The 25,289-nt window shown below is 37.4% G+C and overlaps 1 protein-coding gene across 1 annotated transcript; it reads right to left on the reverse strand.

Annotated features, from left to right (window-relative positions):
* Positions 1-6,592: 6,592 nt before the first annotated feature.
* Positions 6,593-9,169, reverse strand: LOC110877556 (beta-caryophyllene synthase). The gene is made up of 7 exons (XM_022125710.2): positions 9,063-9,169; positions 8,470-8,740; positions 7,996-8,377; positions 7,689-7,907; positions 7,423-7,561; positions 7,100-7,345; positions 6,593-7,022 (listed from the first exon to the last, which is right to left on the reverse strand). The coding sequence occupies exons 1-7, from the start codon at positions 9,147-9,149 to the stop codon at positions 6,726-6,728; spliced, it is 1,641 nt and encodes a 546-aa protein (XP_021981402.1). The 5' UTR covers positions 9,150-9,169; the 3' UTR covers positions 6,593-6,725.
* Positions 9,170-25,289: the final 16,120 nt, after the last annotated feature.

A 25,289-nucleotide genomic window follows, 5' to 3' on the forward strand; every position in this document is an offset into this window, starting at 1 on the left:
CTGCGTTTTAGATATAACACTTAAGTGTACTTAGCTTTGATCTGACACTGGTAGAATGTTCACATTTAATAAGAAATCGGTCTACATGTATTTGAACATATATCAAACACCTAAATGGTTTTGATTCTATTGTTTAAACTAAAAAAGCAAACACACATTCAAACTGATTTGTAGAAAAAAGATGAACTAAAGAGATTAGGAAAACATACCTTAATTCTCCAACTGGCTCTCCAAAGCTACTCAATATGATGATTTTTATGGTAAACAAAATTCGAAGAAAGAAAGACACTGTAAGGTCATAGAACTACATTATATAGAGCTAATATCCGAATTTTTCTCATGGAAGTTAATATTAATTCAGACAGTTAATAAATCATGGGATAGTGGGAAAGTGGGCTAAACTGAAAATATTTTTAAAATAACTGCATAATCAGTTACTAAACCTATAAGTTTTATATACCAGCTAAATTTTCATTTGAATTTTTTATAAACAAAGCTGAACTTCTGTAAATGTATCAACAAAAATATTAAACTATTTGATAATTCCACTAATGAAGACATATTTATTAAAAACTTTTATGTGTACTGACATTGGAATACAATAACAATAAAAATATAATTTTATATTTATCTAAACATAATATATAAGCAATTCTTTATAAACAAATAATACACAAACAAATAGTAGAGTAAAAAGCAAACATTAACTAAAAAAAGAACATTACATCCGATGAAGGAATTTTTCAAAATTCAACAAACATTTCGAAGCAAAAAAAAAAAAGGATTAGCAAACAACATGTATTACTGAAGACTTGCTGGCACAATAGTTTCCACATACATTGCTGTCCGTATAGCATGATTCCAATCGCTTGGTATGAAAAGGTCACATGTCTTCTTGTTCAAATCTATTTCATAAACCTCACCCCAATCTGTCATCACAAAACACTTTTCTTCTGAACTAACATGTGTAATTGAGCACCAAACTGGCGTTGGAATATAACTGATCTTCGGAAACAACATGACCTTCGTCCAATGCTCACCTTCATAACGCCATAGATCCACAGCCATATCTATAAACCCATGACTAACAAACACGTGAAGTTTGTTATTCATATTAACCAAGTTCCCCTGACATGTTTCACCATTGCCAACATATGGAAACCCTATTTCTGAAAACGTCTCTGTATTCACATCAAATCGAATTATGACAATATCACCAGCAAGCCAAAACTGGAATACAGTAAAATATAAACCATCCTCACAAAAAGTCCCCCCCCGACCACACATAACCATTAGTATGGTAATGCCTTTTTTGTAAAAACGGTATTCTCTTCCAATGACTGGTCCTCCTTGAATAAGCCATAACATCAACTGTAAAACGACCACGTTTTATATGTAAAACTCTGTAATCATTAGAGGAATCGATGTATAGGCCAACAGCATCGGAATAGATTTTGAAAAAACCATAAGACTTAGAATCAGATATGTTGATGCAGCTACGGATCAACGGATTCCAAATAAGCATTTCAAACGTATTGCGTAAACAAACACATAAAAGCCCATTCAAGCTTGATAAAATCCACACATCAGAAGGGCGAACATGAAACGGTAGGGTAATCATGGTTTTCTCATCGACTAAATCAACACCCGTGCTGGAAATAAAGCATGATTCCTGTCCAATACTAAGAATTTTTTGTCTAGACCCCTTACACATATGTCTACAGTGCATCATGACAAACTCCTTCGACGATATACATGACAACCATTCTTTACATACCTTCTTTGCACGACCTACACATTTTGCAGGAAGTCTTGGCAGTATCTCTGACATTATTAAGTCAGGACCAAGGTCAGGCAACTTAGTGTTCGACTCAGAGGCTGAGTAGAGGCACCCCTTCAACTTTTTCATAACTCGATAGTTTCTGATATTAGATCTAGAAATACAGTAATACACGAATTTTAGGGATATTAGTGATATCTTATATAGAGCTACATGTCCGACTTTTAATGAAAACAGTTCATTTATTGAGTAAAACATAGGTAGTTATTCAATCATGGGTTAGTGAGCAAGGATCATGACAAGTGGGTAAGTGGACTGACTTAGAAATAAACTTAACATAACCGAACGATTATATTAATTTCTAAAACCCTAAGTTAGTTACTTGATCATCGCTTAGTGGCCCGATGATCATGGTAACGTGACTAAGAAGGCTGACTTCAACATTAATTCAGTATAACCGTCTTTTTATATGTTTTTTTTTCAAAATATCTTATTCTTTTCCCGTTGTTATTTATATAACTGAATGCTATTTTGAATTTTCACTCTAAATAATAGAAAACTTATTATTTTAAAAAAACCTATAAAGGACTAAATATTTTTTTAAATACCTAAATAGGCCTCTTGTTTGAGAACACGGAATTTGTTAACATGAAACAGGATATTATTGGGTACTTAATTTTCTAGATTGTTTTTCTATGAATTATGTGTAACTACTTATATAACTGTTGAAGTTATGCATATCTGGAATTTTTTTTACGTATTTTGAAAGTAAAAGAAGATTTAACCTTTATAAACATACATACAAATTGGTGAAAACCACTACCTACATTTTCTTTTTTTTTCATAACAGTAATGTTTATTATTAAATAAACAATTAATCATCAACATATATGCTAAAACTTATTATAATACTAACAAAAACAATGAGTTAGGAAAACTTAATCTAATTGATTGGTTGATTTTGATGATAACACATTATGTAATATGTAATATAGTTAACATATAAAACATAGAAAAATAAATTGAAAAAAGGAAACTACATTTAAACTAAAAATAGTTGAACAAACAAACCTTAACAAACACTGACTTGAAAGGCAAAACATAAAAGATGACTATGACAAAACAGGACTTAAACTGAGAAAACTTAAAATTCAACCCATCCAACATGATCGTTGCAATTTTTAGTTATACGTGGAATCTTTGATCTTTTCAATGGACTATCCAAAGAGTCTGCTGTATCACTTAACTCAGACTCCAAATCATCTTGTTGTTTTGCCTTAAAATCATCTTTCTGACCATTCGAATCTTCACTTTGGGTAATATCAATGACCTCATCCCATTTCCAAGTTAGGAGCGCATGCTTTCTTTTAGCTTGTTTTTCTATGTTCTGAAACTACAAGAACTAAAAACATTAGTATAATACATTTTAAAAAAAAATATAGGTGTGAAACAATCATGATACACTTATGCAATGAAAACTTTATTTAAAAAAAACACCACCTGTTCAATAACCTCCCTATGCATTTCAGATTTGAATGGACTAAAATACTGTCCATATGAAATGATCTCTACACTTCCACTATCCGTCTGAAACAATAAATTGATAGAATTTAACAAATCAGACTAAATATCAAAACAATTTTTATACATTACCTGTGACTTAAAACGATACCTTCGGAGAATCTTTCATTGGGCTGCATATTTGATTCTTCTTCGGTGTCATTGCATACCCAGCTGAAAAAATTACAATTGCTACCATATATTAGAAGACTAAATATTTGGTGCAATTCACAAACAATTAGAAACCATCCACATGCTTTGCTAACTAATAATTTACATTCCAACTTACTTTCTTTGCAGGCTGATCGTCTTCATAAATGTCCACGAAGTCATCCGAGATATCCATTGCTGCAGATGTGTTGCTGTATGAATACAGGAAAAGCGAAAAAAATACAGAAGATTACACTACCTGAACTTGTATTATATAGGCACCAAAATATGCAGTTAAGTGTCCACTACCCCACTAAGTCCCTGAAAATAAGGAACACATTTTAAACCGCATTGCAACCTGCATTTCTGATTGGTGCATCTTGATAAACTGCAGGAAACCGCAAGATCATGGGTGAGAGAGTGCTGAACTGCCGTGAACCGCTGCTTCTAGAAGGAATTTAGAGACTTTATACGGCTGAGATTAAAAGTTGATGACTTTCTACGGCTGTAATTAGCCCAAAAGTCGGTTAGCAACAACGGGAACAATATAATATAGAATTTTGAAGTAGTCTACCTACCTCTTAGTTAAAAAAACATTTTTATATATACATACATATATCTTGTCCTCACTTCTCTGAGGATTTTTTGTAAAAAAAACATTTTGAACATCAATGTTTTTGGAGGCCCTAAGCGAACTACAAAGTCAGGGCCCTATTGAATTGGTACAAAGGAACTGAGGTTGAGATTTGAGACATTGAATAACCACAGCGATGACTTTTCCTAATGTTGGCCCTAATTTCGCTCAATCCGCAATCATTTTCACATTGGTTACTCAAAAGACGCCGCAAGTAACGAGGGTTGAAGTGTTGTGTGCGTAGACAATGCAGACTCCTAGTGTAAATCCTAAATCTTGGGCCTAGAAACATTGTTTAAATGGCAAAAAAACAAGTCTATATATAAAAGGAAATAAAATTGGAGGCCCTTATTTTTTTATGGCCCTAGGCCTTAGCCTAGGTTAATAAGCCTTACGGGCCGGCCCTGGAGGAAGTGATCAATGGTCGAATTAACGATTTAACGATCTTCTCCTTGTGATCATAGATATGCTTGCTTCCATTTGTGATTAATCTCTAACGATCTCCTCCTTGTGATCATAGATATGCTTTGCTACCATTTGTGATTAATCTCTCCCACGATACCCTCTCATGCAAAATATTCCCCCTCTAGGTAGGTCTAACAACCAAATAATTCGTGTCTTCTCTTGTCGGTCGGTTTGCCGAATTACACATATGAAAGCTACAAAGATGATCATTTCAATCAACCCTTCTCTAGTGACCAAGTCTGTTTTCGCATGATCTCTCTAGATCTTTAAATCACTCTATGAATCATTGTCCATCTTGTTCTTCTTGGTAGCCCCATCTACGTAATTTCATAAAAGATGAGATTAAACGTGAAATTTTGACTTATAACATGGACTAATTTATTTACGTTCATAACAGTGATATTAGTTTCATATTTATACACGGCCTATTACAATCATTGATTTTTTTTTATCGCTCACACTAGCAATCCCTTTTAGTTAATTTAAACTAAAACCAGATAAAGATAAAACCGGTGATATCAATGATACAATGAATGAGATGAGGCTCAACTTTTTTTTGAATAACAAATTTTTTAATACCTTAATTCTATTTTTTTTAATTTCTGTCGTCGACTTGAACCAAGACCATATCATCAAACTAGATCATTAAAAATCAAAACTGCTACTCTTAAAATCTACCTATCGCTCACTTTTTGTCCTACCAAATGATGAGAAATGGGCAATATGTGAGTTTTAGGAGTAGATTTTAAGGGAAGCGCCGCTAAAATGGAGAGAAATCAAAACGGCCACGGATTGTCCTCTTCATCCATCTGCAACATCACTGCATGAAGTCTCTCAGAATCGCGTCCAGTTATGCTCACTCCATCATAATCTCCTTCCAAATTATCCCGACCACCTTTATAGCAAATTTCTTTATTCCATGTTGTTGTTTGTGAAACTTTTGAACCCATGACCTCCCCTCCCAAGGTGTTTAAAGGTTTTGCCTTTACCAATGGACCACCACCCCATTCGCCTTCTTCAAACTCTTTAGGTTCAGAAACTTGAGGCCAAGGCCGTAGTTGCTAATGTTCATGGTGCTTTATTGAGTACGAAACGAAATATCGACATAAAAATGATGTGGTTATTCATAAGGTCATGAACTCATTATCGACGTATTAAGTGGCTGTAAATCATCATTTCTTTTGTGGCCAAACATTTTTCTTTTTCAAATTTCAATTCAGGTTGGCGAATTTTGTTTAACAGGAATATTTTATGTAAAGGTTTTCTTTAATTAGTGATTAAGTCGACATAATTAAATATATAAGAGCTTAAGAACTACAATGTGGTTTCGTTACTAATTTCTTACTACGAAACACATGTTTTACGATGACATAGACATCTGTCGGAATTCATCGATGAAAGTGTGTCATTGGTAATACATATAGGACGTAATAATTCGTAGACAACCATGACACGAGTAAAAAGCATACTGGTAGTAGCACTAGCGGATATTACCAAGGGATCACCGTCGTGTTACTTGCCGTTGTAATGGCCAGACAACTATAAATGGTACGTTTACCGACCGGTTGAAATGTCACTTACGAATTAATTGGCTACAAATGATTATTTCTTTTCCAACGGCATGTCGTTACTCGTTGATAAATGCATACTGGTTCATCGGCGTTAGGTCACAAGTCACATTAGGTCATACCAGGTCATGTTAGTCGTGAAGTCGATTCATTCTGGAAACTGAACACCTTTGGTATCCCGATGAACAATCTCACTTAATTTAATTAGTTCTCGTTTTGCTGTTCAGTGGTCCGTCAGTGATCCAAATTTGTCGTTCAAAAAAAAAAATTTAGTTCATGTTTTAGTTAAGAGTATAGGTTGTTATATGATGGATTAGGGATTTATAGTTATGTTGAATGCTTGTTTTATGATAAACAAGTAAATAATAATTTGTAACATAAGATAGATTGATTTTATTAAGAAACCATTAAAGTACATGCGACTAGATTATTACTATAGATATAAAAGGACAACTCAATATATCTTGAGTTCTTATTCAGTAATAAGAGCATTACCATAATCATCAGTCATAGAAAATCATGCATCAACCAACAACTTCCCAAACTATGATTCGCCGTTAACTGGTGCTCAAAGACTCATAGCATGAACAAAGCAAGCCTTGATATTATCTTTGAATTCTTCTCCAACTCGTGTGAAATTATCATCATGTTTGTATAGGGTATCAATCACACGTGCCAAGTTGATCACATTCATAATAAGCTGCAGAGGAATGTCTTTACACACAAGGGATTCTCGGTTGATTTCTTTCCATGCATCTTCGACTTCTTGGTTTAACAAATCAAAGACTTTCTCCTCCTTGGTATCATCATTTTGCTTCAAGTAAGAATCAACAGTCGACGCAACATGGTTTCTTTGTTTATCTTCCTACATTTTTGTTATTTAACAACGCGTACTAGTTAATTGGGCCATTCTAGCAACTAACACGAAAAACACGTATGTACCTTGTAACCAACAAGATCATCCATAAGCCTGCAAATCACACATGAAGCTTTGACAAGTGGAGGATAGGTCTTAATCCATTTGAATGCCTCGTCGGTGGTCATACTCATACCAACAAAACTTGAGGTTGCAAGCATTTTGTAGCCACAACTCATGAAGCTTACTGATTTATGCTCCTCCACTGTTGGTACATACCCATCGTGTCTCCATTTCGCTTCCATCATGTAACTCTTATTGAGCTCTTTCATCTGTTAACAGATTCCATTTCATATGTATAAAAGGACTTATATCAGAAACATAACTAAATGCACTCAAATTAACTAACCGAATCTTTGGAATAGTTAAGTTCATATGCTCTTCCTTCCTTTGCCAAAATTTCCTCCATTTCCTCATAAACATCCAAAAGGCCTTTGTATATTGGTTTCATGTAATCTGGAAGCGAATCCAAGCAGGTGGCTGACCATCTGTGATTAATGCATAAGTGAATTATACTCATACATTTGATTCCACAAATCACCTAGAATTATGGTGATTTTTCTACACCACCTACTAACATAAAAAGTTTTCTTAATGTAGACATGTGTGACATACTTTTGAACTGCTTCGGTGAAAATCTTAAGTTCTTCATAAGTACCATAAGCATCATAAGTGTCATCCATAATTGTTGCCATTGCAAACAGTTTTCCTAAGAATGTTCTAGAACGTGCATACTGAGGCTCGAAATATACACCTAGCGCCCAAAAGTAGTTTTCGACCATTCTATCTCTCACATAAGGTACATTCTTTGGGACATCAAAACCTTTCCACCACCTACAATAATTTAGAAATATAAAATCAATCATAGTGAACACAAATCTTCAACAATAGGTAGTGAGAATGAAAGATTAAAGAAATATACTTTGAAAGTTGGCTAAGCTCTTTCTTGTGTAGTAACTGAAGACGGTTGAACCCCAACTTTGCAAGTTTTAGCAACGACTTATTATGAGAAACTTGTTGCTCATAGAAAGGTATGTATAGAATTGCACCTAGTCTTGGCAACCTTTTACGTATAGGGCGCTCTAGTGTATCCTGCACGTGCTTAGAAAAAGTAGAGTTACACCGAAGGGGGTCCTTAGCAATGTTTTCAAGATGAGTTCTTGTACAAACATGAGCATCGTCGAGTATGGCTTCGCCTTGCACCTTAAAATACGTGGCCTCGTAGAGATCAAGCAAGCTTTGGACATCATTGGTTAAGGACTCCTTAAATGATCCTGTATTGTCCTTGTAGTAACTGAAAGAATCTGCTTTGCATGGTTTACATAAATTAAAGATGGTTAACTAATTACTTAACCAATGAATTAGTAATAATTTAATTAAACTAGTATGCACATACTGCAGGAAACATAAAAGCCTTGGTCTCTGAGGAGTCGAAACCAAAGGGAAGGGCTACCGCCATTCCATTCATCACCGTATACATTATATATATGCTGCAAGGCTTGGTCGATCTCCTTTTCGAAATAGTAGGCTATGCCTAGGCGTTGGATGGCATCGACTAATTTCAGCAAGTTTGTATGTTCCACGGCATCCAAGGCTACACGTATTTCTTTTCTCACTTCCCCTTTCAAACTTTCGATTATTTGATCTACCCCATCTTGCTCTTCTTGCTAAAATTGTCCAAGAATCATTGCCAAAAAGTCATTGTAAGTCAAGTATAATTAAGCGAGTTACATCATTGGTAAAGATCGATATTCGCAACAATATTATTATTTAGTGTTAAAATACGTGTGTGCAACAAGAATATGTTGTTGACCAGTTAAGATTACTTTCAAAATATTTTTTGTTTCTGCAAAGTAACCCCTACAACATTTAAAAGTTACGATATGATAGTTATCATGAAAATCCCATCACAAAATGAGTTGGTTGAAAAGGCGGAAAGATCAACGTGCTCATTGCAAAATACGATATCCTATTTTGCAGTGCATATACCTCATTATAGACAAGAAACTGATCTCCCCAAAGGTTCGGATGAAAGTTAGCGAGAGGGCGAACAACGTCATCTCGTTTAGCATCCATGTTTTAAAGTAAAGTTTGGGTTAAGTAGGTTGATCCAACTGATCAGGATCTAAAGGGTATATATAGTCGGGGATTGGCATGTTAGTCACACATTATGTGCTAAGGTGGAAATGTATAATCATAATCAGACCTGTTAGTTAGTCACACACTATGTGCTAAAAGGCGAGGTACATGATATGATGAGACATGTTATAAGTAGCATCTGCTAAAAGGCTCGGCCCCTGTATATTACTTGCCACACATTATATGTCACTAATTTTAATATAAAATCATCCCTTTCTTACAAGAAGTTTAGTTTACATTTTCTTATTGCCTTACGGTTTAGTTTATTTGAATTTCCAAGCCACCCCCTCAAGTTTAATTTATTAATTATTAAATCTGATAAATCAAATAATTGACACCCATGTATTTTTGTAGTAGGCACCCACAAGTGCCATACAAGCCCCAACAATCCTAAATCCTCGCTTGCTTTTGATCATGGTTGTAGAAATCGTTAGTCGCTAGTCGGCCCGTGGAGTGGGGGCTAGCGATTAATCGGGAATCGCGATTAATATAATTAATCGAGATTAATCGACGCCTAGTCAGGATTTTTACTACCATGCTTTTGATAATGGGTTTCACTTCACCCCTCATGCTTTTGAAGATACCAGTTTATTCCAAGTTTTCAAGCCTCGAAATTCCTTTATTTGTTTCAAATCATGCACTCTCTTAATTGTTTTTCCAAAAATCTTTTCAATCTACGAGTATTCTTTCTTGATAATCATATTTACTAGTATTTGATGTACAAATTTATTAGGAGGAAAAACATACTAACAAAGAGATGAAAACAATCTCTATGATATATGATCGAGCAACCATTAAACACATAATTTGATTGTAACTTCTGCTTTTAATCCGATCCTTTTTGACCTAACTGTATTTTGACCCAACATGTTGTGACATTCTCCATTTTGGCACCCAATTCTCTGAATCTGTCACTGGCCAATAGGGTGATGCCGAGCACACTTCGTCCACCTTAAATAAAAGGTTTTAGAATAAACATTAGGGATGAGCACTGCACGAAATCTCAAAAAATAGGTACAGTACCGAAAATATCCGTTACGGTACGGTTACCGGTACCGTACCGAACCGGTACCGAAAACGCAAAATATCAGTACCGAATCAGTACCAAAAATCAAGTCGGTTCGAGAATTCGATACAATACTACTTGCATCACTAAAATTTGGCCCTAACGATTGGTCTTAATATGTAATGCCCCAACCCGATTAAAGCTGACATGTCACTTGTACGGGCATCGGAAACTAAACGTCAATCCATAAATGTTTAAACCAGTTTATAACTTGGATCAAATAAGTATTCTTAATAAAGTATTTTCAAATGTGAAGTTTTATTAAGTTCTCAAAAGCTCGTCAAGACCCAATACCTTCTTGGATAGCCTTGATAACCAAACGTGCATGAAAACAACAAAACAAAAGCATGTTTGAGTATAAGTGTTGTAAGAATCACTAGGCGTTAGTCGGTTGGTGAGGTACCGACTAACGATTAATCGGTATTTATAGGGATTAATCGGATTGAGATTTTTATATGTAATTTTTAGTTATATATGTACACAAACATTTTTATATGTAGTTTTTTTAAGGTAGATATGTCTTAACCCTAATTGACCTATCTTTTTAAGTAATTGACAGAGATTTATAAAGTTTGGTTGACATTTGGCCAGGATCTAGCCAAAATTTGGCCAGAATAAGACCAGCATTGACCGCCTAGCGATTAATTGGTGGACCTCAAATTGATGATTAATCGACGACTAATCAGAGACTATAATAAACATAACACAAAAAATAAGACAAACTTGTAAATCATAAAAACTTGTAACTCATAATCATGTGTACATTTGTAATAATTTGTATATAAAACTTGTAAAATGTATAAAAACCAAAACTCATAAAATCTTAAACTTAAAAGAAACCTCAATACTCGTAAACTTTTAAGCATGGACACTCGTACATGTGTATCTTGCAGCCTTGTAAATTTACGAACTTGTAAATTCACAAACTTGTAAGCAATTAAGCTTATCAAAATTACATATATCGTAAAAGTCGCAAAACTTGTAAATGTGTAATTTGGTAATTTTAGAATATAATAATTAACTAGGTTTTATTTCCGTCGCACGTTGCAGCGAAGCGGAGCAAATGATAATGTAAAACAAACATTTAGGGCTGCAAACGAACCAAATGTTCGACGAACAGTTCATGAACCATTCGGCGGGAAGTTTGTTTGTGTTCATTCATTTATTAAACAAACGAACACAAACAAGAAATTTCGTTCGTTTAGTTAAATGAACAAACATGAACATAGGTCGTGTTCGTTCATTTAAGTTCGTGAACGTTCGGTAACGTCTTCGTTTGTGTTTGATAGTTCATTAGTGTTTTTAGTTTTTATATCTATTTAAATACTTCAAAGTCCGACAAATTAAATATCTAATAAGTGTCAGTGTATTATATATTCTATTCATGAAACGATTGTTTGTGTTCGTTTGTTTCCATTTGTGTTCATGAACATTAGTTTGTGCTCATTTGTGTTCGTCAACGTTCGTTCGTTGCCTAAAATTAACAAACAAACACAAACGAACACGAACAAGGTCATTTTCTTAACAAACGAACACGAACATAAAATCTCGTTCGATAAGTGTTCGTGAACGGTTCGCGAACACTTATATTTCTTAACAAACGGACACGAACAAGGTCTTGTTCGTGTTCGTTCGGTTCGTTTACAGCCCTACAAACATTATTTGAAAATGCATCATGTTGTTTAGAAAGCCAAAACCGTGAGAATTGGTTCAGTCTGTCATCGTATCATTTTACGATACCAAATAAACACTTTATTTTGAATATAAATTCATTTTTAATAAAACTGATTAGGTAGAATCTCAGTTTGATCTCACGCCAGAGGCGGCCTTGATTACTCGTGATCCTTACCGTCTTGCACCAGGAGGGTTGCAAGAACTGTCTAATCAACTTCAGGAACTACCGGGTGGGAATTTTATCGATCTAGCTCCTCGTCTTGGGAAGCCCGAGCTCTATAGTGGAAATGAAGGACGAGTCATTTCATACGTGTAACAGACTACCACAAAGTGGCAATCATAGACCGTCACCCTCTATCTCGCATCGATGACCTGCATGACCCGCTGCAATGATCAAGCTTCTATTTGGAAACCGACTTATGATCGGACTGTCACCCGATGGAAGACTCAAGGGAGGATGATTCCTAACACGGTGTTACAGACACAGTACGGGCACAATGATTTTCTGTTCTTGTTGTTTAAGTTATCCAACACACCAGCAGCCTTAGGGATCACATGAGTGGTATGTGTCAACCTCATCTCGCCAGATTCGACAACCGCGTTTATCTATGACGTTTTGAATCACTTCCAGGAGAAAGGAACACCATGAACGGCACTTGTATTTCATCTTAGAGCTCCTAGGGGAGGAGCAGCTCCATGCGAAGTTTACCTAAGTATGACTTCAGGATTTGAGAAGTACACTTTCTTGATCGCGTAGTCAACGAAGTGGGGATACACGTGGATTTCGCTAAGATCCATTTTATTAGATATAGATCGACACCAAAGAGTCCTTCGGGGATACAACAATTTCTTGGTCTCGCTAGATACTATCGCAGATTCATCGTGGGATTTTCGAAGATCGCGCAGCTTTAAATCTCTTAACACAGCAGGGTGCTGTGTGTTCGTGGGAGACAGAACAGGAGGATGTCTTTTCAGCTTTTGAAACCCAACTCTACAATGCACTGAGCATCGTCTTTACCCGAGGGTACGGGTGACCTAGAGATACACCATGATGGTTCGAATCAGAGTCCTGGTTACACGCCGATGCAACACGAAAAGGTGATGGCTTACGTAGTGGATTTACAAGAAGATTTGCACGAGTCACAACCTGCGGTGGAAGCCATGGTCTTTGGGTTTAAGTTGGAGGCGTACTTGGACGGTACCAAATGCACTGCTTAGACCGATCACAAGGGCCTACCGTGTACCCTTGTTTCGAAAGAGCTTACGACTATGGAACCTAAATGCGTATGAGCTTGCAGCTCCCCGTCGACTCTAGCCTACCCGATTAGATTCGCCCTGTTCAAACCGAAGCACTGAAGGACGAGAATTTTCAAGTTGGGTCCATGCGGGGCATGGAGGAGCAATTTTTTGCAAGTTGGATGATATTCGCTACTTCATGGAACGAATATGGATCCCACTATATAGCAATCCAAGGGAACTTGTGTTGAGCGAAGCACACCAGCCTTGATATTCTAGTCGTCTGGATTTTTGATGGAATATATTAGGATTTAAGGATCTTGTACTGGCGACTGGGCTTGAAGGCCTACACAGCAATGCATGTGAACGACGTTTGACTTATGCGAAAGTCAAGGTGGAACATCAGAAACCTTCTGGTTTGGGTCAGCAACCAGAAACTAACACACCGCCATGGATTTGTCACTGGTCTACTTAAAACTCGAAACGGACTTTGTCACCTGAGTGATCGTTGATTGTCTCACGTAACCCGCACACTTTCTTGCAATCAAGAAATTGACGAGCCTTCACAGCTTGTGAATATTCCTTTGAGAGAGGCGGCTTCTAGGCACAAGGTGCCAACTCCTATTACCTCTTATTGTGATCTGCGTTCATACCCGATTCTTGGCAGGCAACACACAAATCATGTGGTTCACGTCTAGACGTGAGCGCTGCTTATCACCCCTAGACAGATGGTCAAAGTGAACGAACCATCCAAACACATGAAGACATGCTGCGAGCATGTGTGATTGACTTGGGGGAAAGGCATTTACCTTTAATAGAGTTTTTCCTACAACGACAGCTACCATTCTTGTATTCAGGCAGCTCCGTTTAAGGCATTGTTTGGACGATAATGCCGAACTCCTTGTTGGAGTAAGGTGGGTGACAACCTAATCACAGGCCCATGGCTTGTACTTGAAACCTCTGAGAAGATCGTTTAGATTGGGAATCGTATGGCGGCAACGCGTGTAACACCTCGAAATTTTGCGTCCAATAATGTATTAACACGTGTCTTGAGTTTACACGTGGTATTAAATACAGAATAAAGGACTAAAGTTGACAAACATGGAAAGTATGTAAATTCGAAGGTTAAAAATGTCAACGAGGGATAAATACATTGTACAGTAACCCTAAATGATGCTCGTACCTTCAAACGGATAAATCATGGATCGTACAGGAAAGAAGTACAGGAAAGAAATACGGAAGAAAGTGAGAGATTACAAACTACAGGGGTTAATTGTGTCAACATGTGTAAGTGATACCTCTGAGTGACCCTTTAACATACCCGAGGCTTTGTAACAGTAAATTACGCTCACTAGAATATACGATATAAATTTCGCGAAGTTCCGTTTTAAAACGAGAAAGTTATGATCAATTTCGTATGCGAGGGGTTAGAAGCGTTAACAATGAAAGTTAGGGCTTTTCGGATAGTAATTAAACTAACCTGGGACTTAACGGCGCGGGTAAAAGTCACGAGGCCCTTATTCGTAAATAATCGAGGCCCAAATCGCAAAGTTACCCCTTCGAAACCGAAAGGCCAGGGCATTTATGGCAAAAGATTTGAAAATCTTGAAAATCAGGTCTCAGGCGACCCGCATTAGAGAAACAAGGAAGCTCACGCGGGCCGCGAGCCATATGAAGATTCGTTGCCTGACATAAGGATTCAGGTGGCCCGCTTAAGGGTAGCCTGATCCTTAACGCGGGCCGCGTCAGACCGCCAGATGCAGAAAACATGCACAGGTTCACTGTTTGATGTTTTAACCGATCTTGGGTGCAATTATGGCAGCATGGGCGCCCCCTACACGTCCCCTAGCACTCAGGGACAGCTGCTGATCATCCATGAGCAATTATAGACTTAGTTGTGATGATCGTGTGCTCAAATTTTCACTATAAAAGGCAATGTAGTGCACACATTTGAAACACACCTCAAACCTGCTTTCTTGATCACTTCTGGAGCTCAAGAGCATTCTTCTAACATCCCTGGTCGTGCACCAAGCTTCTGTAAGTTTGCCTAACCCTTTGTGGTTTAGTTTTTACATAGTTTAGCTTAAAAGTCAATCCGTCGTAATTAACGATTGACTTTACGATAAATCACAAATGGTCCAGTGGTTTGTCGAATCAAAAGTAGTTATATGTTGGTAATCATGTGGGCATTAAACTCCTAAGAGGGCACCCTCTGATTCCCACTCTAACTAGTCCGATTGTCGAGTCAAACTTGCTTAGAAAAAGTCAACAGGATGCTATTTTGCGATTTTATGCATAATCAGTAATGTAGATAGCGTGTAACCTGTTTTAACACTCATATAACATGATAATAAGTATATTAACTCATCTAAGCTTGTTGATCCGACCATTTACTGTTTTGACCCGGTTCGGAGCCGAAAGTCGCAAAACTTTGACTTTTGCTTTGACTTCAGTTCTGGCCCGTTATGGTATGATTTAGATATGCCTTAGGACTCTCTTAGGACCAGGTTACATGATGGTATAACCCTCTGTGACTGGTTCGTTGTTTGTCCGAGTCTTTAGCACATTTCCGTTAAATGCTTAAAAGTTGACCGTAACGCCCTTTTTACTTTAAAACGAGAATTTTGGGCACGTGAAAGGACAATAACCTTAGTTACTGATTTCTAAGCATGTCCCTAAAATTTCACATCAATCCGAGGTCCAGAATAGGAGTTATGCTAAATAGCGCAATTACGGAAACTTTAGTAATTAAATGGCGCAATTAGCATAACGCCTATCTAAACCCAAATTTCGACACCAAACCTTTTACCCACTGATGTAAAATAATATTTTGATATTTTTAAATATTTTTAATCATTTTTAACCTGCTCATAACCTGCGGTTATGGCATCGGTTCGGTAAATACCGAATATACCCTTTTTGAGCATAACTTGAGTTCTACAAGGTATTTTGACCCGATTCCAGTTGCTACTGATTTTAAATAATAAATAGAGTATTTTGGACTATATGAACTATTCGGAAAACTCAGATTTCCTGTAGAACTCAGAAACCTCTTTTATAATCTTTAAAATGACCGAAATACCCCTACGGGGCATATAATGGACTTAAACTCGTTACGGGCATTATGGAAGGTATCCTACTGATACCACAACCTCTTTAAAGCATATTGACATAGGAAACTTGTGTAGGACTCTTACGGTTACCCGTTACGCCTTTTGCGCGCACGGTTCGGTTTATGTAACTAGTTTACATAAACTAGCCAAAACGGGTCAAACCTTATCGTTTTCACCTCAAAATCCAGAGTGTGATTATATTACCCATATGAAACGAGTCTTCAAACTTGTTGGGTCCAAATCACATTCCATTCCCGGTTTTCGCCTTTTACGCGATTAAGCCGTAATTATCCTTTGAAACCAACCGGTCTAGCTAAGGCTACATTAAAGACCCGTTAGGATTCTAATAGATTGTTATAAACCTTCGTTCCAGAATAGGAGACTAGTAAAAGATACTTGCATTTATTTGATTGAGGATATTACTTGCAAAGGTAAATACTTTTAACTTATTTTCCGTTATACGGGCTTGGGTTACGGTATTTAAAATACCGCTTGGTCGGGCAATTGACCCCAACTCATTAGTAGTCGGGTGATTTCAATGTGACCCGTTTAAAAATTGGTTTTGTTGGCTTTACGCCTTTGGGATCTTAATGACCATGTCCCGGATATCCTTGGCATCATTTTACGAAATGGCCACGACCCCGACACACGGGTGTAGGCATACACCCGTAATGTGTCTATATTATTAAAGGTATAACCGTTGGTTTTCCCGCCACGGCTCTATGCTTTGTGGCGTGTCTATTAACCTTTAACCCGGCACGACCCGGGCGACCGAACGCATAGTAAACATGTAATTCTTTTACAAGATTTAATTATAAATTATCCCAAGTTATAAAGAGCTTGTGCCATGTGCATTCAAATCAATTTTATTAAACATTTTACAAAAGTGTCGGTTGAATGTATTTACGAGTGGAAACTGACGTATTTTCCCAAAAAGATTAAATGCGGGTACTAAGCGTAATAGGCTGGATATTTCTCCTTAGCATCAATAAAGAGTCTCACAAGCCTAAGATGCCTACGTCTGTTGAACAATACTTATATTTTATTTTGATCCTCTGTGGATTTTATTTCGACGATTGTGATACTTTGATATTACATTCAATGGTTGAAATATATTTATCTTTATGCTTCCGCTGTGCATTTATATATTGTGGTTTGACTATATTGTTGCCAACTACGTCACGGTAATCCCCCACCGGGCCCACCGGTGATACACGTGGAAATCGGGGTGTGACAACGCGTGACCGCCAGAAAAGCTGATAAGCTTAGGAAACACTGGGAGTTCGCTGCAGGCGAACGTGTCATGATTGAAAGCCTCACCCTGGGAAGGTGCGGTGCGCTTTGGGAAGCGTGGCAAGCTTAAGTCACGTTGCGTTGGGCCATTCAAAATTCTGGAAAGAATCGGCAACATGGCTTACAAACTCGAGTTACCTGACGAATTGGGTAACGTTCACGATGTCAGTTATGTCTCAAAACTAAAGAAGTGTTGTTCGATGAAACACTTGTGATACCCTTGCTAGCGCCAAAGGTTAACGACAAGTTGCAGTTGTCGAGGAATCGGTTGAAAACATGGACCAGGTTCGTTAACATAGTCGCATTCCAATTATGAGAGTTCGTTGGAACTCAAGAAATGGACCGGAGTTCACGTGGGAACGCGAAGATCAGATGAGGCACAAGTACCGCAACTGTTCAAAATGGCGAAACCCAAATTCTGATGAGACTGGTGAATTTCGGGACGAAATTCCCTTTCAAGTTGGGGATGATGTGGTACCCGAGGAAAATCCACAGTCATCCTGATCTAACACTCTATCACTCTGCCGCTTTGGGTTACTTATCAAATTTCGGGACGAAATTTCTTTCAAGTTGGGGATGATGTGACAACCCGAAATCTCAAGGTTCTTTCACTATGCATCACTTGATTCACAATCCTGTTTTCACAATTTGGTTTACGTGATGACATGTGTAGTTTATTGAATGATTAAAGTATTCAAATGCTTGGTTGATTAAATGTGTAAGGGTTAATCGTTAATGAGTACTTGAAACCCAAGTGACGAAGAATGATTCTTCGCCACCATCTGCTTCGATGAACCATCAACTTCGACGAAGATTAATCTTCGTCAAATAGGTGATTCTTCGTCACCAATAACTTCGACGAAGGATGACCTTCGTCAAGCAAATCTTCACCAAAAAGGGGCTTTCGGCCCGTAGCCCAGATCGGGCCCAACGGCATTTGTGTTTGTTTAAATCTTGAGTAACCCGAGAAACATAATAAAACCCTATTTCCTCAATCCCGCTCTCCCACCTCGACGGCAAACAGGAAGGCACCCACTCTTTCCCCTCGGTTGCAATCTGTCTTCTCTATTGATTCGCTTCATCTCTCACGCAAGGTTAGTATATGATGTGTTACTTCGTATTGAATCCTTTCTGTGTATGGCTATGTTTATGTGTGATGCACGATGGTTGTTTGTGGAAATCTTTATGATCCATGGTGCACTACGATATCCACAAACCAAGTATGGTATTTAGAATTGCCGATTATGTGCATGAGCAGTCTGGATGATTTTGATCTTGATCAGATTTGATTATTGGGTTTATATGTTAATAATTCTGATTGTGTATGATTATTGATGTGTGGTAAAATACACATATTTGTCATGTGTAAATTGTATAGTTTTTGTATAGTTTTTATTTGTTTTTAGTATTATATTACATTTTTTGGTGTTTTGGCAGGTATTGGTGCAAATGGAGTGAACATGAGTAATAATTAAATAACCTGCCAGTTGAGTAGAGTAGGGCGCCAATGACCGAACTAAGATCGCCGCTATTTTCCTTGATTGGGCCAAGCCCGCTTATCTCTATAGTATAAAATTGAAAAGGCTGCTTATGAAACACATGGCCACCAAATATCAAAGCCTGCAATCTCAAGATTTACGTAAATATTGTAATATTGGGCCGGTTGTTTATTGTAGTTTGAGAACTCCAACTTGAGTCAAAGGAGTATCCCTATTAATTTCGACCAACATCAGTAAGGGATTTGATATTTATTGTTTTTCAAAAGCAACAGTGGGCAAGAGATTGGACTTGGACGAAAATTGTAGTGGGCCGCAAAAAGAGAACCAACTCAGCGAGTCTTTTGATTTCTTTTTGGTTGTGGTTTTTGTTGGAGAAGATATATATATTAGTCAACCCTAAGAAGGTAAAAAAAAGGGGGAGCCGCAACTAGGAGACACAAACAGTAGACGTGCAGAGAATATAAAAAGGGCATAAAGGACGCAAACAGGCTGCGATCAAGAGAAAGAAGAAAATTATACGGTTCAAAATTCAGGGCTGAGATCAAGACTCAAGTCCGGGTTTGCAAATATTTAGCGTTCAGTTTTAGTAACTTTGTGTTTTTTATAAACTTGATACCATGACTTATTTGTTATTTCAGACTTGTTTATTATTGTTCTTGACTATGATTCTTGGCTAATTAGTTTATCTACCCGGGTTTGTGATTAATATTTATTGATAATTGGTAATTTCTCGGTTTTGGTAATTTATTGATGGATAAATATTAAAGTAAAAGACCTAGTAATAATTGACTGGATGTGTGACATTGTGTGTGCATGCTTTACTTTGATTTATTATCGATCAAACGTTCCTCGTGTGTCTTTGTGAATGTCTTTCATGTATAGATGCATGTTAGGTTACCTACTTTGTGTTTGTAACTAGTTTATGGTTTATGGTGCACATATTCCATAGGAACTTTGTTTGGTGATTTAGAGGAGTTTAGTGTTCTACCTATTCTTGAGACCGGAAGGAGATAAATAGTTAGGGTTGTCTTTGGTGCTAGATATTTAGGTGCAGTGAGACCGGGAGGAGATCTGTCTAAGTTCCCTAGTATTATTTGCTTTTCCTAAGTCTTGTCAAGTGTTTTTAGGTTACCCCGTGCACTCTAGGGTGTATTGTGATTAGTGAGACCGAGAGGAGATCTAGTTTTTGGGTACTTTAGTATTGTTGGAGAGACCGGGAGGTGATCCAACCCATACCAGTGAGCTTTATTTGACCTTTAGGACCTTAGGAGAAGTTGATGAGACCGGGAAGAGATTCAACTTATCTTTAGTCTTAGAGTGTCATATTATTAGAACCTGGTTCCATCATAGTTACCATTGCCGAGAGAAAACTGATAGTCACGAATAGGATTCCAAACCTGGGTAGTACTTTCTCATCCTTGATTTCACCTTAGTAGCCTTCAGCCTGCGTCTAGGTAGTCTAGTTCGTCTTAGTTAATTCCTTTAGTTTAATTAGTTAAAACCCCAAAAATCCAATAAAATCAAATAAACCAGTTAAGTAATTAGTTGAGTCAGAGTCTAGTTAGCGTCGCTAGTGTCTCGTGGGTTCGATACTCGGACTTCATTGGCTTTACTACATATGATAGGTACACTTGCCTGTCAGTGGTCTAGCATTTAGAGAGTCTTAGTTTATAAATTTAAAACTAGGGTGTCTAGATTAGGTTAGTAGTTTTTATTAGACCATAATTTGCACATCAATTATCGTATGATTTGGGCATGTAATCGATGTTAGTATTGTGGTATTATTAGTTTTGATGTCGAACAGTATTTAGGGTTTGCTTGAATGTGTGAAATAACTGTGATTGATCCTATAATTGTGGCTAGGATTTGTTAACTGTTGTTGTGAGATCAAAGGAAGTGTAATCGTCTGTGAGACCAGCGACGAAAGGACCCCGGCGAAGGACTTAGCTCGATGACCTCGTGGATCTTCGTCGAGAGGTTCATGACGAACCACTATGACTCTTCGCCGTACCCATCACACGACGAAGGTTGGGTCTTCGTCATAGGAGTACTTCGCCATAATCATGTCCGGCGAAGAGTGGGTCTTTGCCGCAAGGGTTCTTCGCCGTGCAAATAGTCAGTACAGTAAACAGTTTAAGGTGTATGCGAGGATGGATACTTGTGTTTACAAATGCTATTTGTTGCACGAGAACAATATTGACTAAGAATAAGAAATCTGACTTGCCTTGTGTGGTTAGAACATTCATCCGTTATGTGTTGATTTATGATATTCACGTGGGATGTGGGCTTGTACGAGAACTGAGTATCTGATATGTGATATACGGCGATCTTGTGATAAATGCAATTAGTGAAAATGCGTGATTTAGTTATTAGGAAACGGGTATTTTGGTAACAACTATTGGAACATGAACTTGTGATGCAAACGTGTATGAAATCTAAATGTTTGCTATGTGTTACGTGTTTTGGATATGTGTTTGTGAAACTGATTTTGGATTGGTAACCACGGTAGGGTTTGGTTGACCAACTTGGAACGGGTAATGTAACGTAACAAACCGAGCAAATCTAAGGTGAGTTCACTACTCTTTTTCAAGCATGCGTCCCGGGGAGGGACATCTGGTAAATATTCCGGGGAGGAATATTGGGTAATGGGTTTGACTGGAATGTTAAACCGGAATGTTGGATAGTACACTCACTCCTACCACCATTAAGTCACATCTTGTTTGTTACCTGAGAGGTAACGGGGTATTAGTTGATAGCGCTATTTAGGTTTGGCACCCTCACCCCGTACCTGAGAGGACGGGTGTGAACTAATGACCCAGTCATGCCCAATGCTTTGATAGGGGCATTGGGGAAAGGGCAAAATAATCTGGAGCCATCTTGTACGGTATCGAGTTATTATCAACATTGTTTTCGAAATTGCTTTTGAACTGAACTAAACTTTTGACAGTAAAACATGTAACACGATTCTCGGTAAACAAAACTGTGAACTCACCAGCATTGTCTGATACACTTTTCTGCATGCTTGCAGGTATATAGGTACATAGCAATGGAACTTGCTGTCTGGGATGCTGGAGTGGTCATGGGTCGATTTGTAGGGAATCATGAGACACGTCTAATGGCTTTTATACACTTGGGTTATGAAACTCTTAATTAATGTAGTATGATTCCGCTGAAATGTAAACAATGTTTTGTAACGATGATTTTACTAAATGAAAGTTTTGTTTGAAATAATGTTATGAGTTCAATGTGATTGGTGGCTAGATCTTGGTACGTCACAAGCCTCGCGGGGGTTCCCGCATGTGGTATTTTGGGGGTTTGACATTAAGGCTTGTCGGTGATTCTTGTCGGTGGTGGTGGATGAAGTAGTTGGTGACTTGGTGATGGTGGTGAGGGTTAAATTTTTATATTTAAATAAAAAGTGGGGCCTACTTTAATTAATTACTGGTTTTTCTATATTCATTTTAATGCTATGATTACTAAGGGTATTTTAGTCATTTCACATAAATTTAACTGGAAAAACTAACGTCCATCTACTCCAGGGACTATCCGAGTACAAATGATCAAACCACAGGGAGCATGCATGTAATTTTAGAAAGTTGGGGACTAAATATGAAAAAATGACAAACCACAGAGACCATTCAGGCAATTAACTCAGTTTAAAAAACAACATAGTAATTTGGAGTAGGTAATAACTGATCATGGCAAAATACAGAACATATATTAAGAGATGAAGAAATGATGGATGACGAAGAGATTTATGATTAAAAATTGAGAGAATTTAACCCTAGATTTAAATAAATTAACCAAACTCGTGTGGTAAGATTATAACTAAAATAAATTATATTTTTATGCTTATTATAAGGGTGAGAGTTGGTTACAAAATCAATTTTTTTACAAAGTGTAAAAAATCATAAAACACACTCAAAACCTACAAATAACATGGTGAATATTACTAAAACACCATATTTGTAGGTTTTGTGTTGTGTTTTGGATAATAAGGCTTTGATTATATAAAGCCTAACACTAGTGTGTTTTATGTTGATTATCATGTTGTGTTTTATACCTATAGTTCTACGATAGTGTATTTAAGTTTTTAAGGACTGCTAGGGTTTGGATATTGTGTTTTAGTGATCTTCACTATGTTATTTGTGGGTTTTGAATATGTTTTATGGCTGAAATTATGGTGTTTTATGACTTTGTTGTGTAGAAAAATGAACGTTATAGCCGAACTCCACCCATTATAAATAATAATATATTAAGGACTTATTATTATTATTATTATTATTATTATTATTATAAATAATAATAACAATAAGGATAAAGATAAAAGTTGTTTTTAAATAAAAATATAAGTAATATTATGAAGTTAAAGGAGAGTGACATGTGACATTAGTTTGAGACTTTTATTATAAGTTAAATTAAATCCATTCTAATCCTAACCAACTCAAGCGCTATTTTAATAATAAAATAAATTATCTAATAAAGAGATTATTCAAATTACTTAAATAAATACACCAAACTATATCTAGGGTAAATTACTTTTTGAGTTCCTGTGTTTTATGGGTTTTAACCACTTGAGTCCAAAATCAAAATGTTCTCTGAGTGCCTATAGCCACTTTTCTTAACCATTTGAGTCCAATTTTCTAACTCTGTTAGAATTATTTTGTTAAAATTTGTTAAATGACCAAATTACCCCTATAATTAAAAAATAAATAAATAAACTAATTTATTTTTAGTTTTCTCTTTCTCTTTCCCTCTCTCTTATACTCTCTCTCTATTATTTATCTTTCTCTCTAAACCAGATCTGCATTTCTCTCTCCCATCTTTCATTCTCTCTCCCTCTCTCTAAACCTAAACCACCTCCATCCCACCACCACACCTCCACCATCAACACCACTGTGCCACTGCACCTTCACCGTCACCACCACCACTACACCGTCACCACCACAACACCCACCACCGCTACACATCCATCTCCACCGTTACCGTCATCACCATCATCACCACTGCACCTCCATCAACACCAACACACAAGATGGAGTGAATGATGACGATGTCGCCGAGAGAGGCCATGGCGACGACCATGGAGGACTCTGTCACAGTGTCCATCGATTTGGGAGCACCTCGCTCCTCATTCTTCGCAATCGAATCGGTCAATTTCTTGATCGCAACACACATCGGCCCATTACTCTCTTGTTCTGCCAGGTTTTCTAGCTCCTTGTTCGAATTCGGGTGGGGTCTTGAATTGTTGGAACAAGAAGTGATAGTGAGAGGATTCATGGTTATAAGGTTGCCTAAATCAGGCATCGTTGTGAGGAGCATATAAACCCTAGAAAGTGAGCTATTGGGAATTAAGACGAAATGATTGGGGGAAATGGTTTTGTGGGTTAATGAAGTTCAGCTGATGATGAATTTGTTGAGCCACACAGAGTAGGGGGAAGATGACGTCGTCGTAGGTGGAGTAGCCTTGGTTGAATAATTTGGTTGCTGTGAAGCCATCTTCGATGTCGTCTGTGAGGTTCGCCATTGATGGAGCTTGAGTTGCAGATAGGGTTTTAGGTGAAGAGAGTTGGGGACGATGTATATAATAGGTGGACTAGTGGTGGAGGTGAGACGGTGGTGGGGGTGAGATAGTGGTGGTGGGTGTTTGGAGGTGGCGGTAGTGCGATGATGGTGGCAGTGGTGGGGATGGTGGTTGTGCGGTGGTGTTTATAAAGAGAGAGAAGAGACTTATACTTATGTGCATATAAGACTTGTACTTTGTGTGTAAATGACCAAATTACCCTCATAGTTAACAGACTTGGTGGATGGAGTTAGAAATTTGGACTCAAATGGTTAAGAAAAATGGCTATAGGAACTCAAGGCGATAAACATTTTGATTTTGGACTCAAATGGTTAAAACCCCTAAAACACAGGGACTTAAAAAGTAATTTACCCCTAACTTGAATTATCTTTTAACCCATATTAACATTATGGATAATCCACTAAATCAAAATTATCATTTCATCCAACCCCCCCCCCCCCTTAATTTTGATTGGACCCGCTTCATATCCGCATGGACAACTTCAACTCCTTGATCAAGTTTAATATCCCTCTTCCCGAGTCACAGGAACTTGGGGATGAGCAAATGGTACCGGTACCAATACCGATTTTACCAAACCAAAACATTTTAGGTATCGACTTTTGACGTTTTCGG

The sequence above is a fragment of the Helianthus annuus genome, chromosome 14, assembly GCF_002127325.2.
Source record: "Helianthus annuus cultivar XRQ/B chromosome 14, HanXRQr2.0-SUNRISE, whole genome shotgun sequence".
In the NCBI taxonomy this organism is placed as follows: Eukaryota; Viridiplantae; Streptophyta; class Magnoliopsida; order Asterales; family Asteraceae; genus Helianthus; species Helianthus annuus.

Bases quoted from the DNA above. Each gene is read 5' to 3' on its own strand.
- LOC110877556 (XM_022125710.2), bottom strand. From the start codon at position 9,149: ATGGATGCTAAACGAGATGACGTTGTTCGCCCTCTCGCTAACTTTCAT. The intron at 8,741-9,062 runs GTATATGCACTG...GGACAATTTTAG, and splicing joins AGTTTCTTGTCTATAATGAG to CAAGAAGAGCAAGATGGGGT. The intron at 7,562-7,688 runs GTATGTCACACA...CATTAATCACAG, and splicing joins TTCACCGAAGCAGTTCAAAA to ATGGTCAGCCACCTGCTTGG.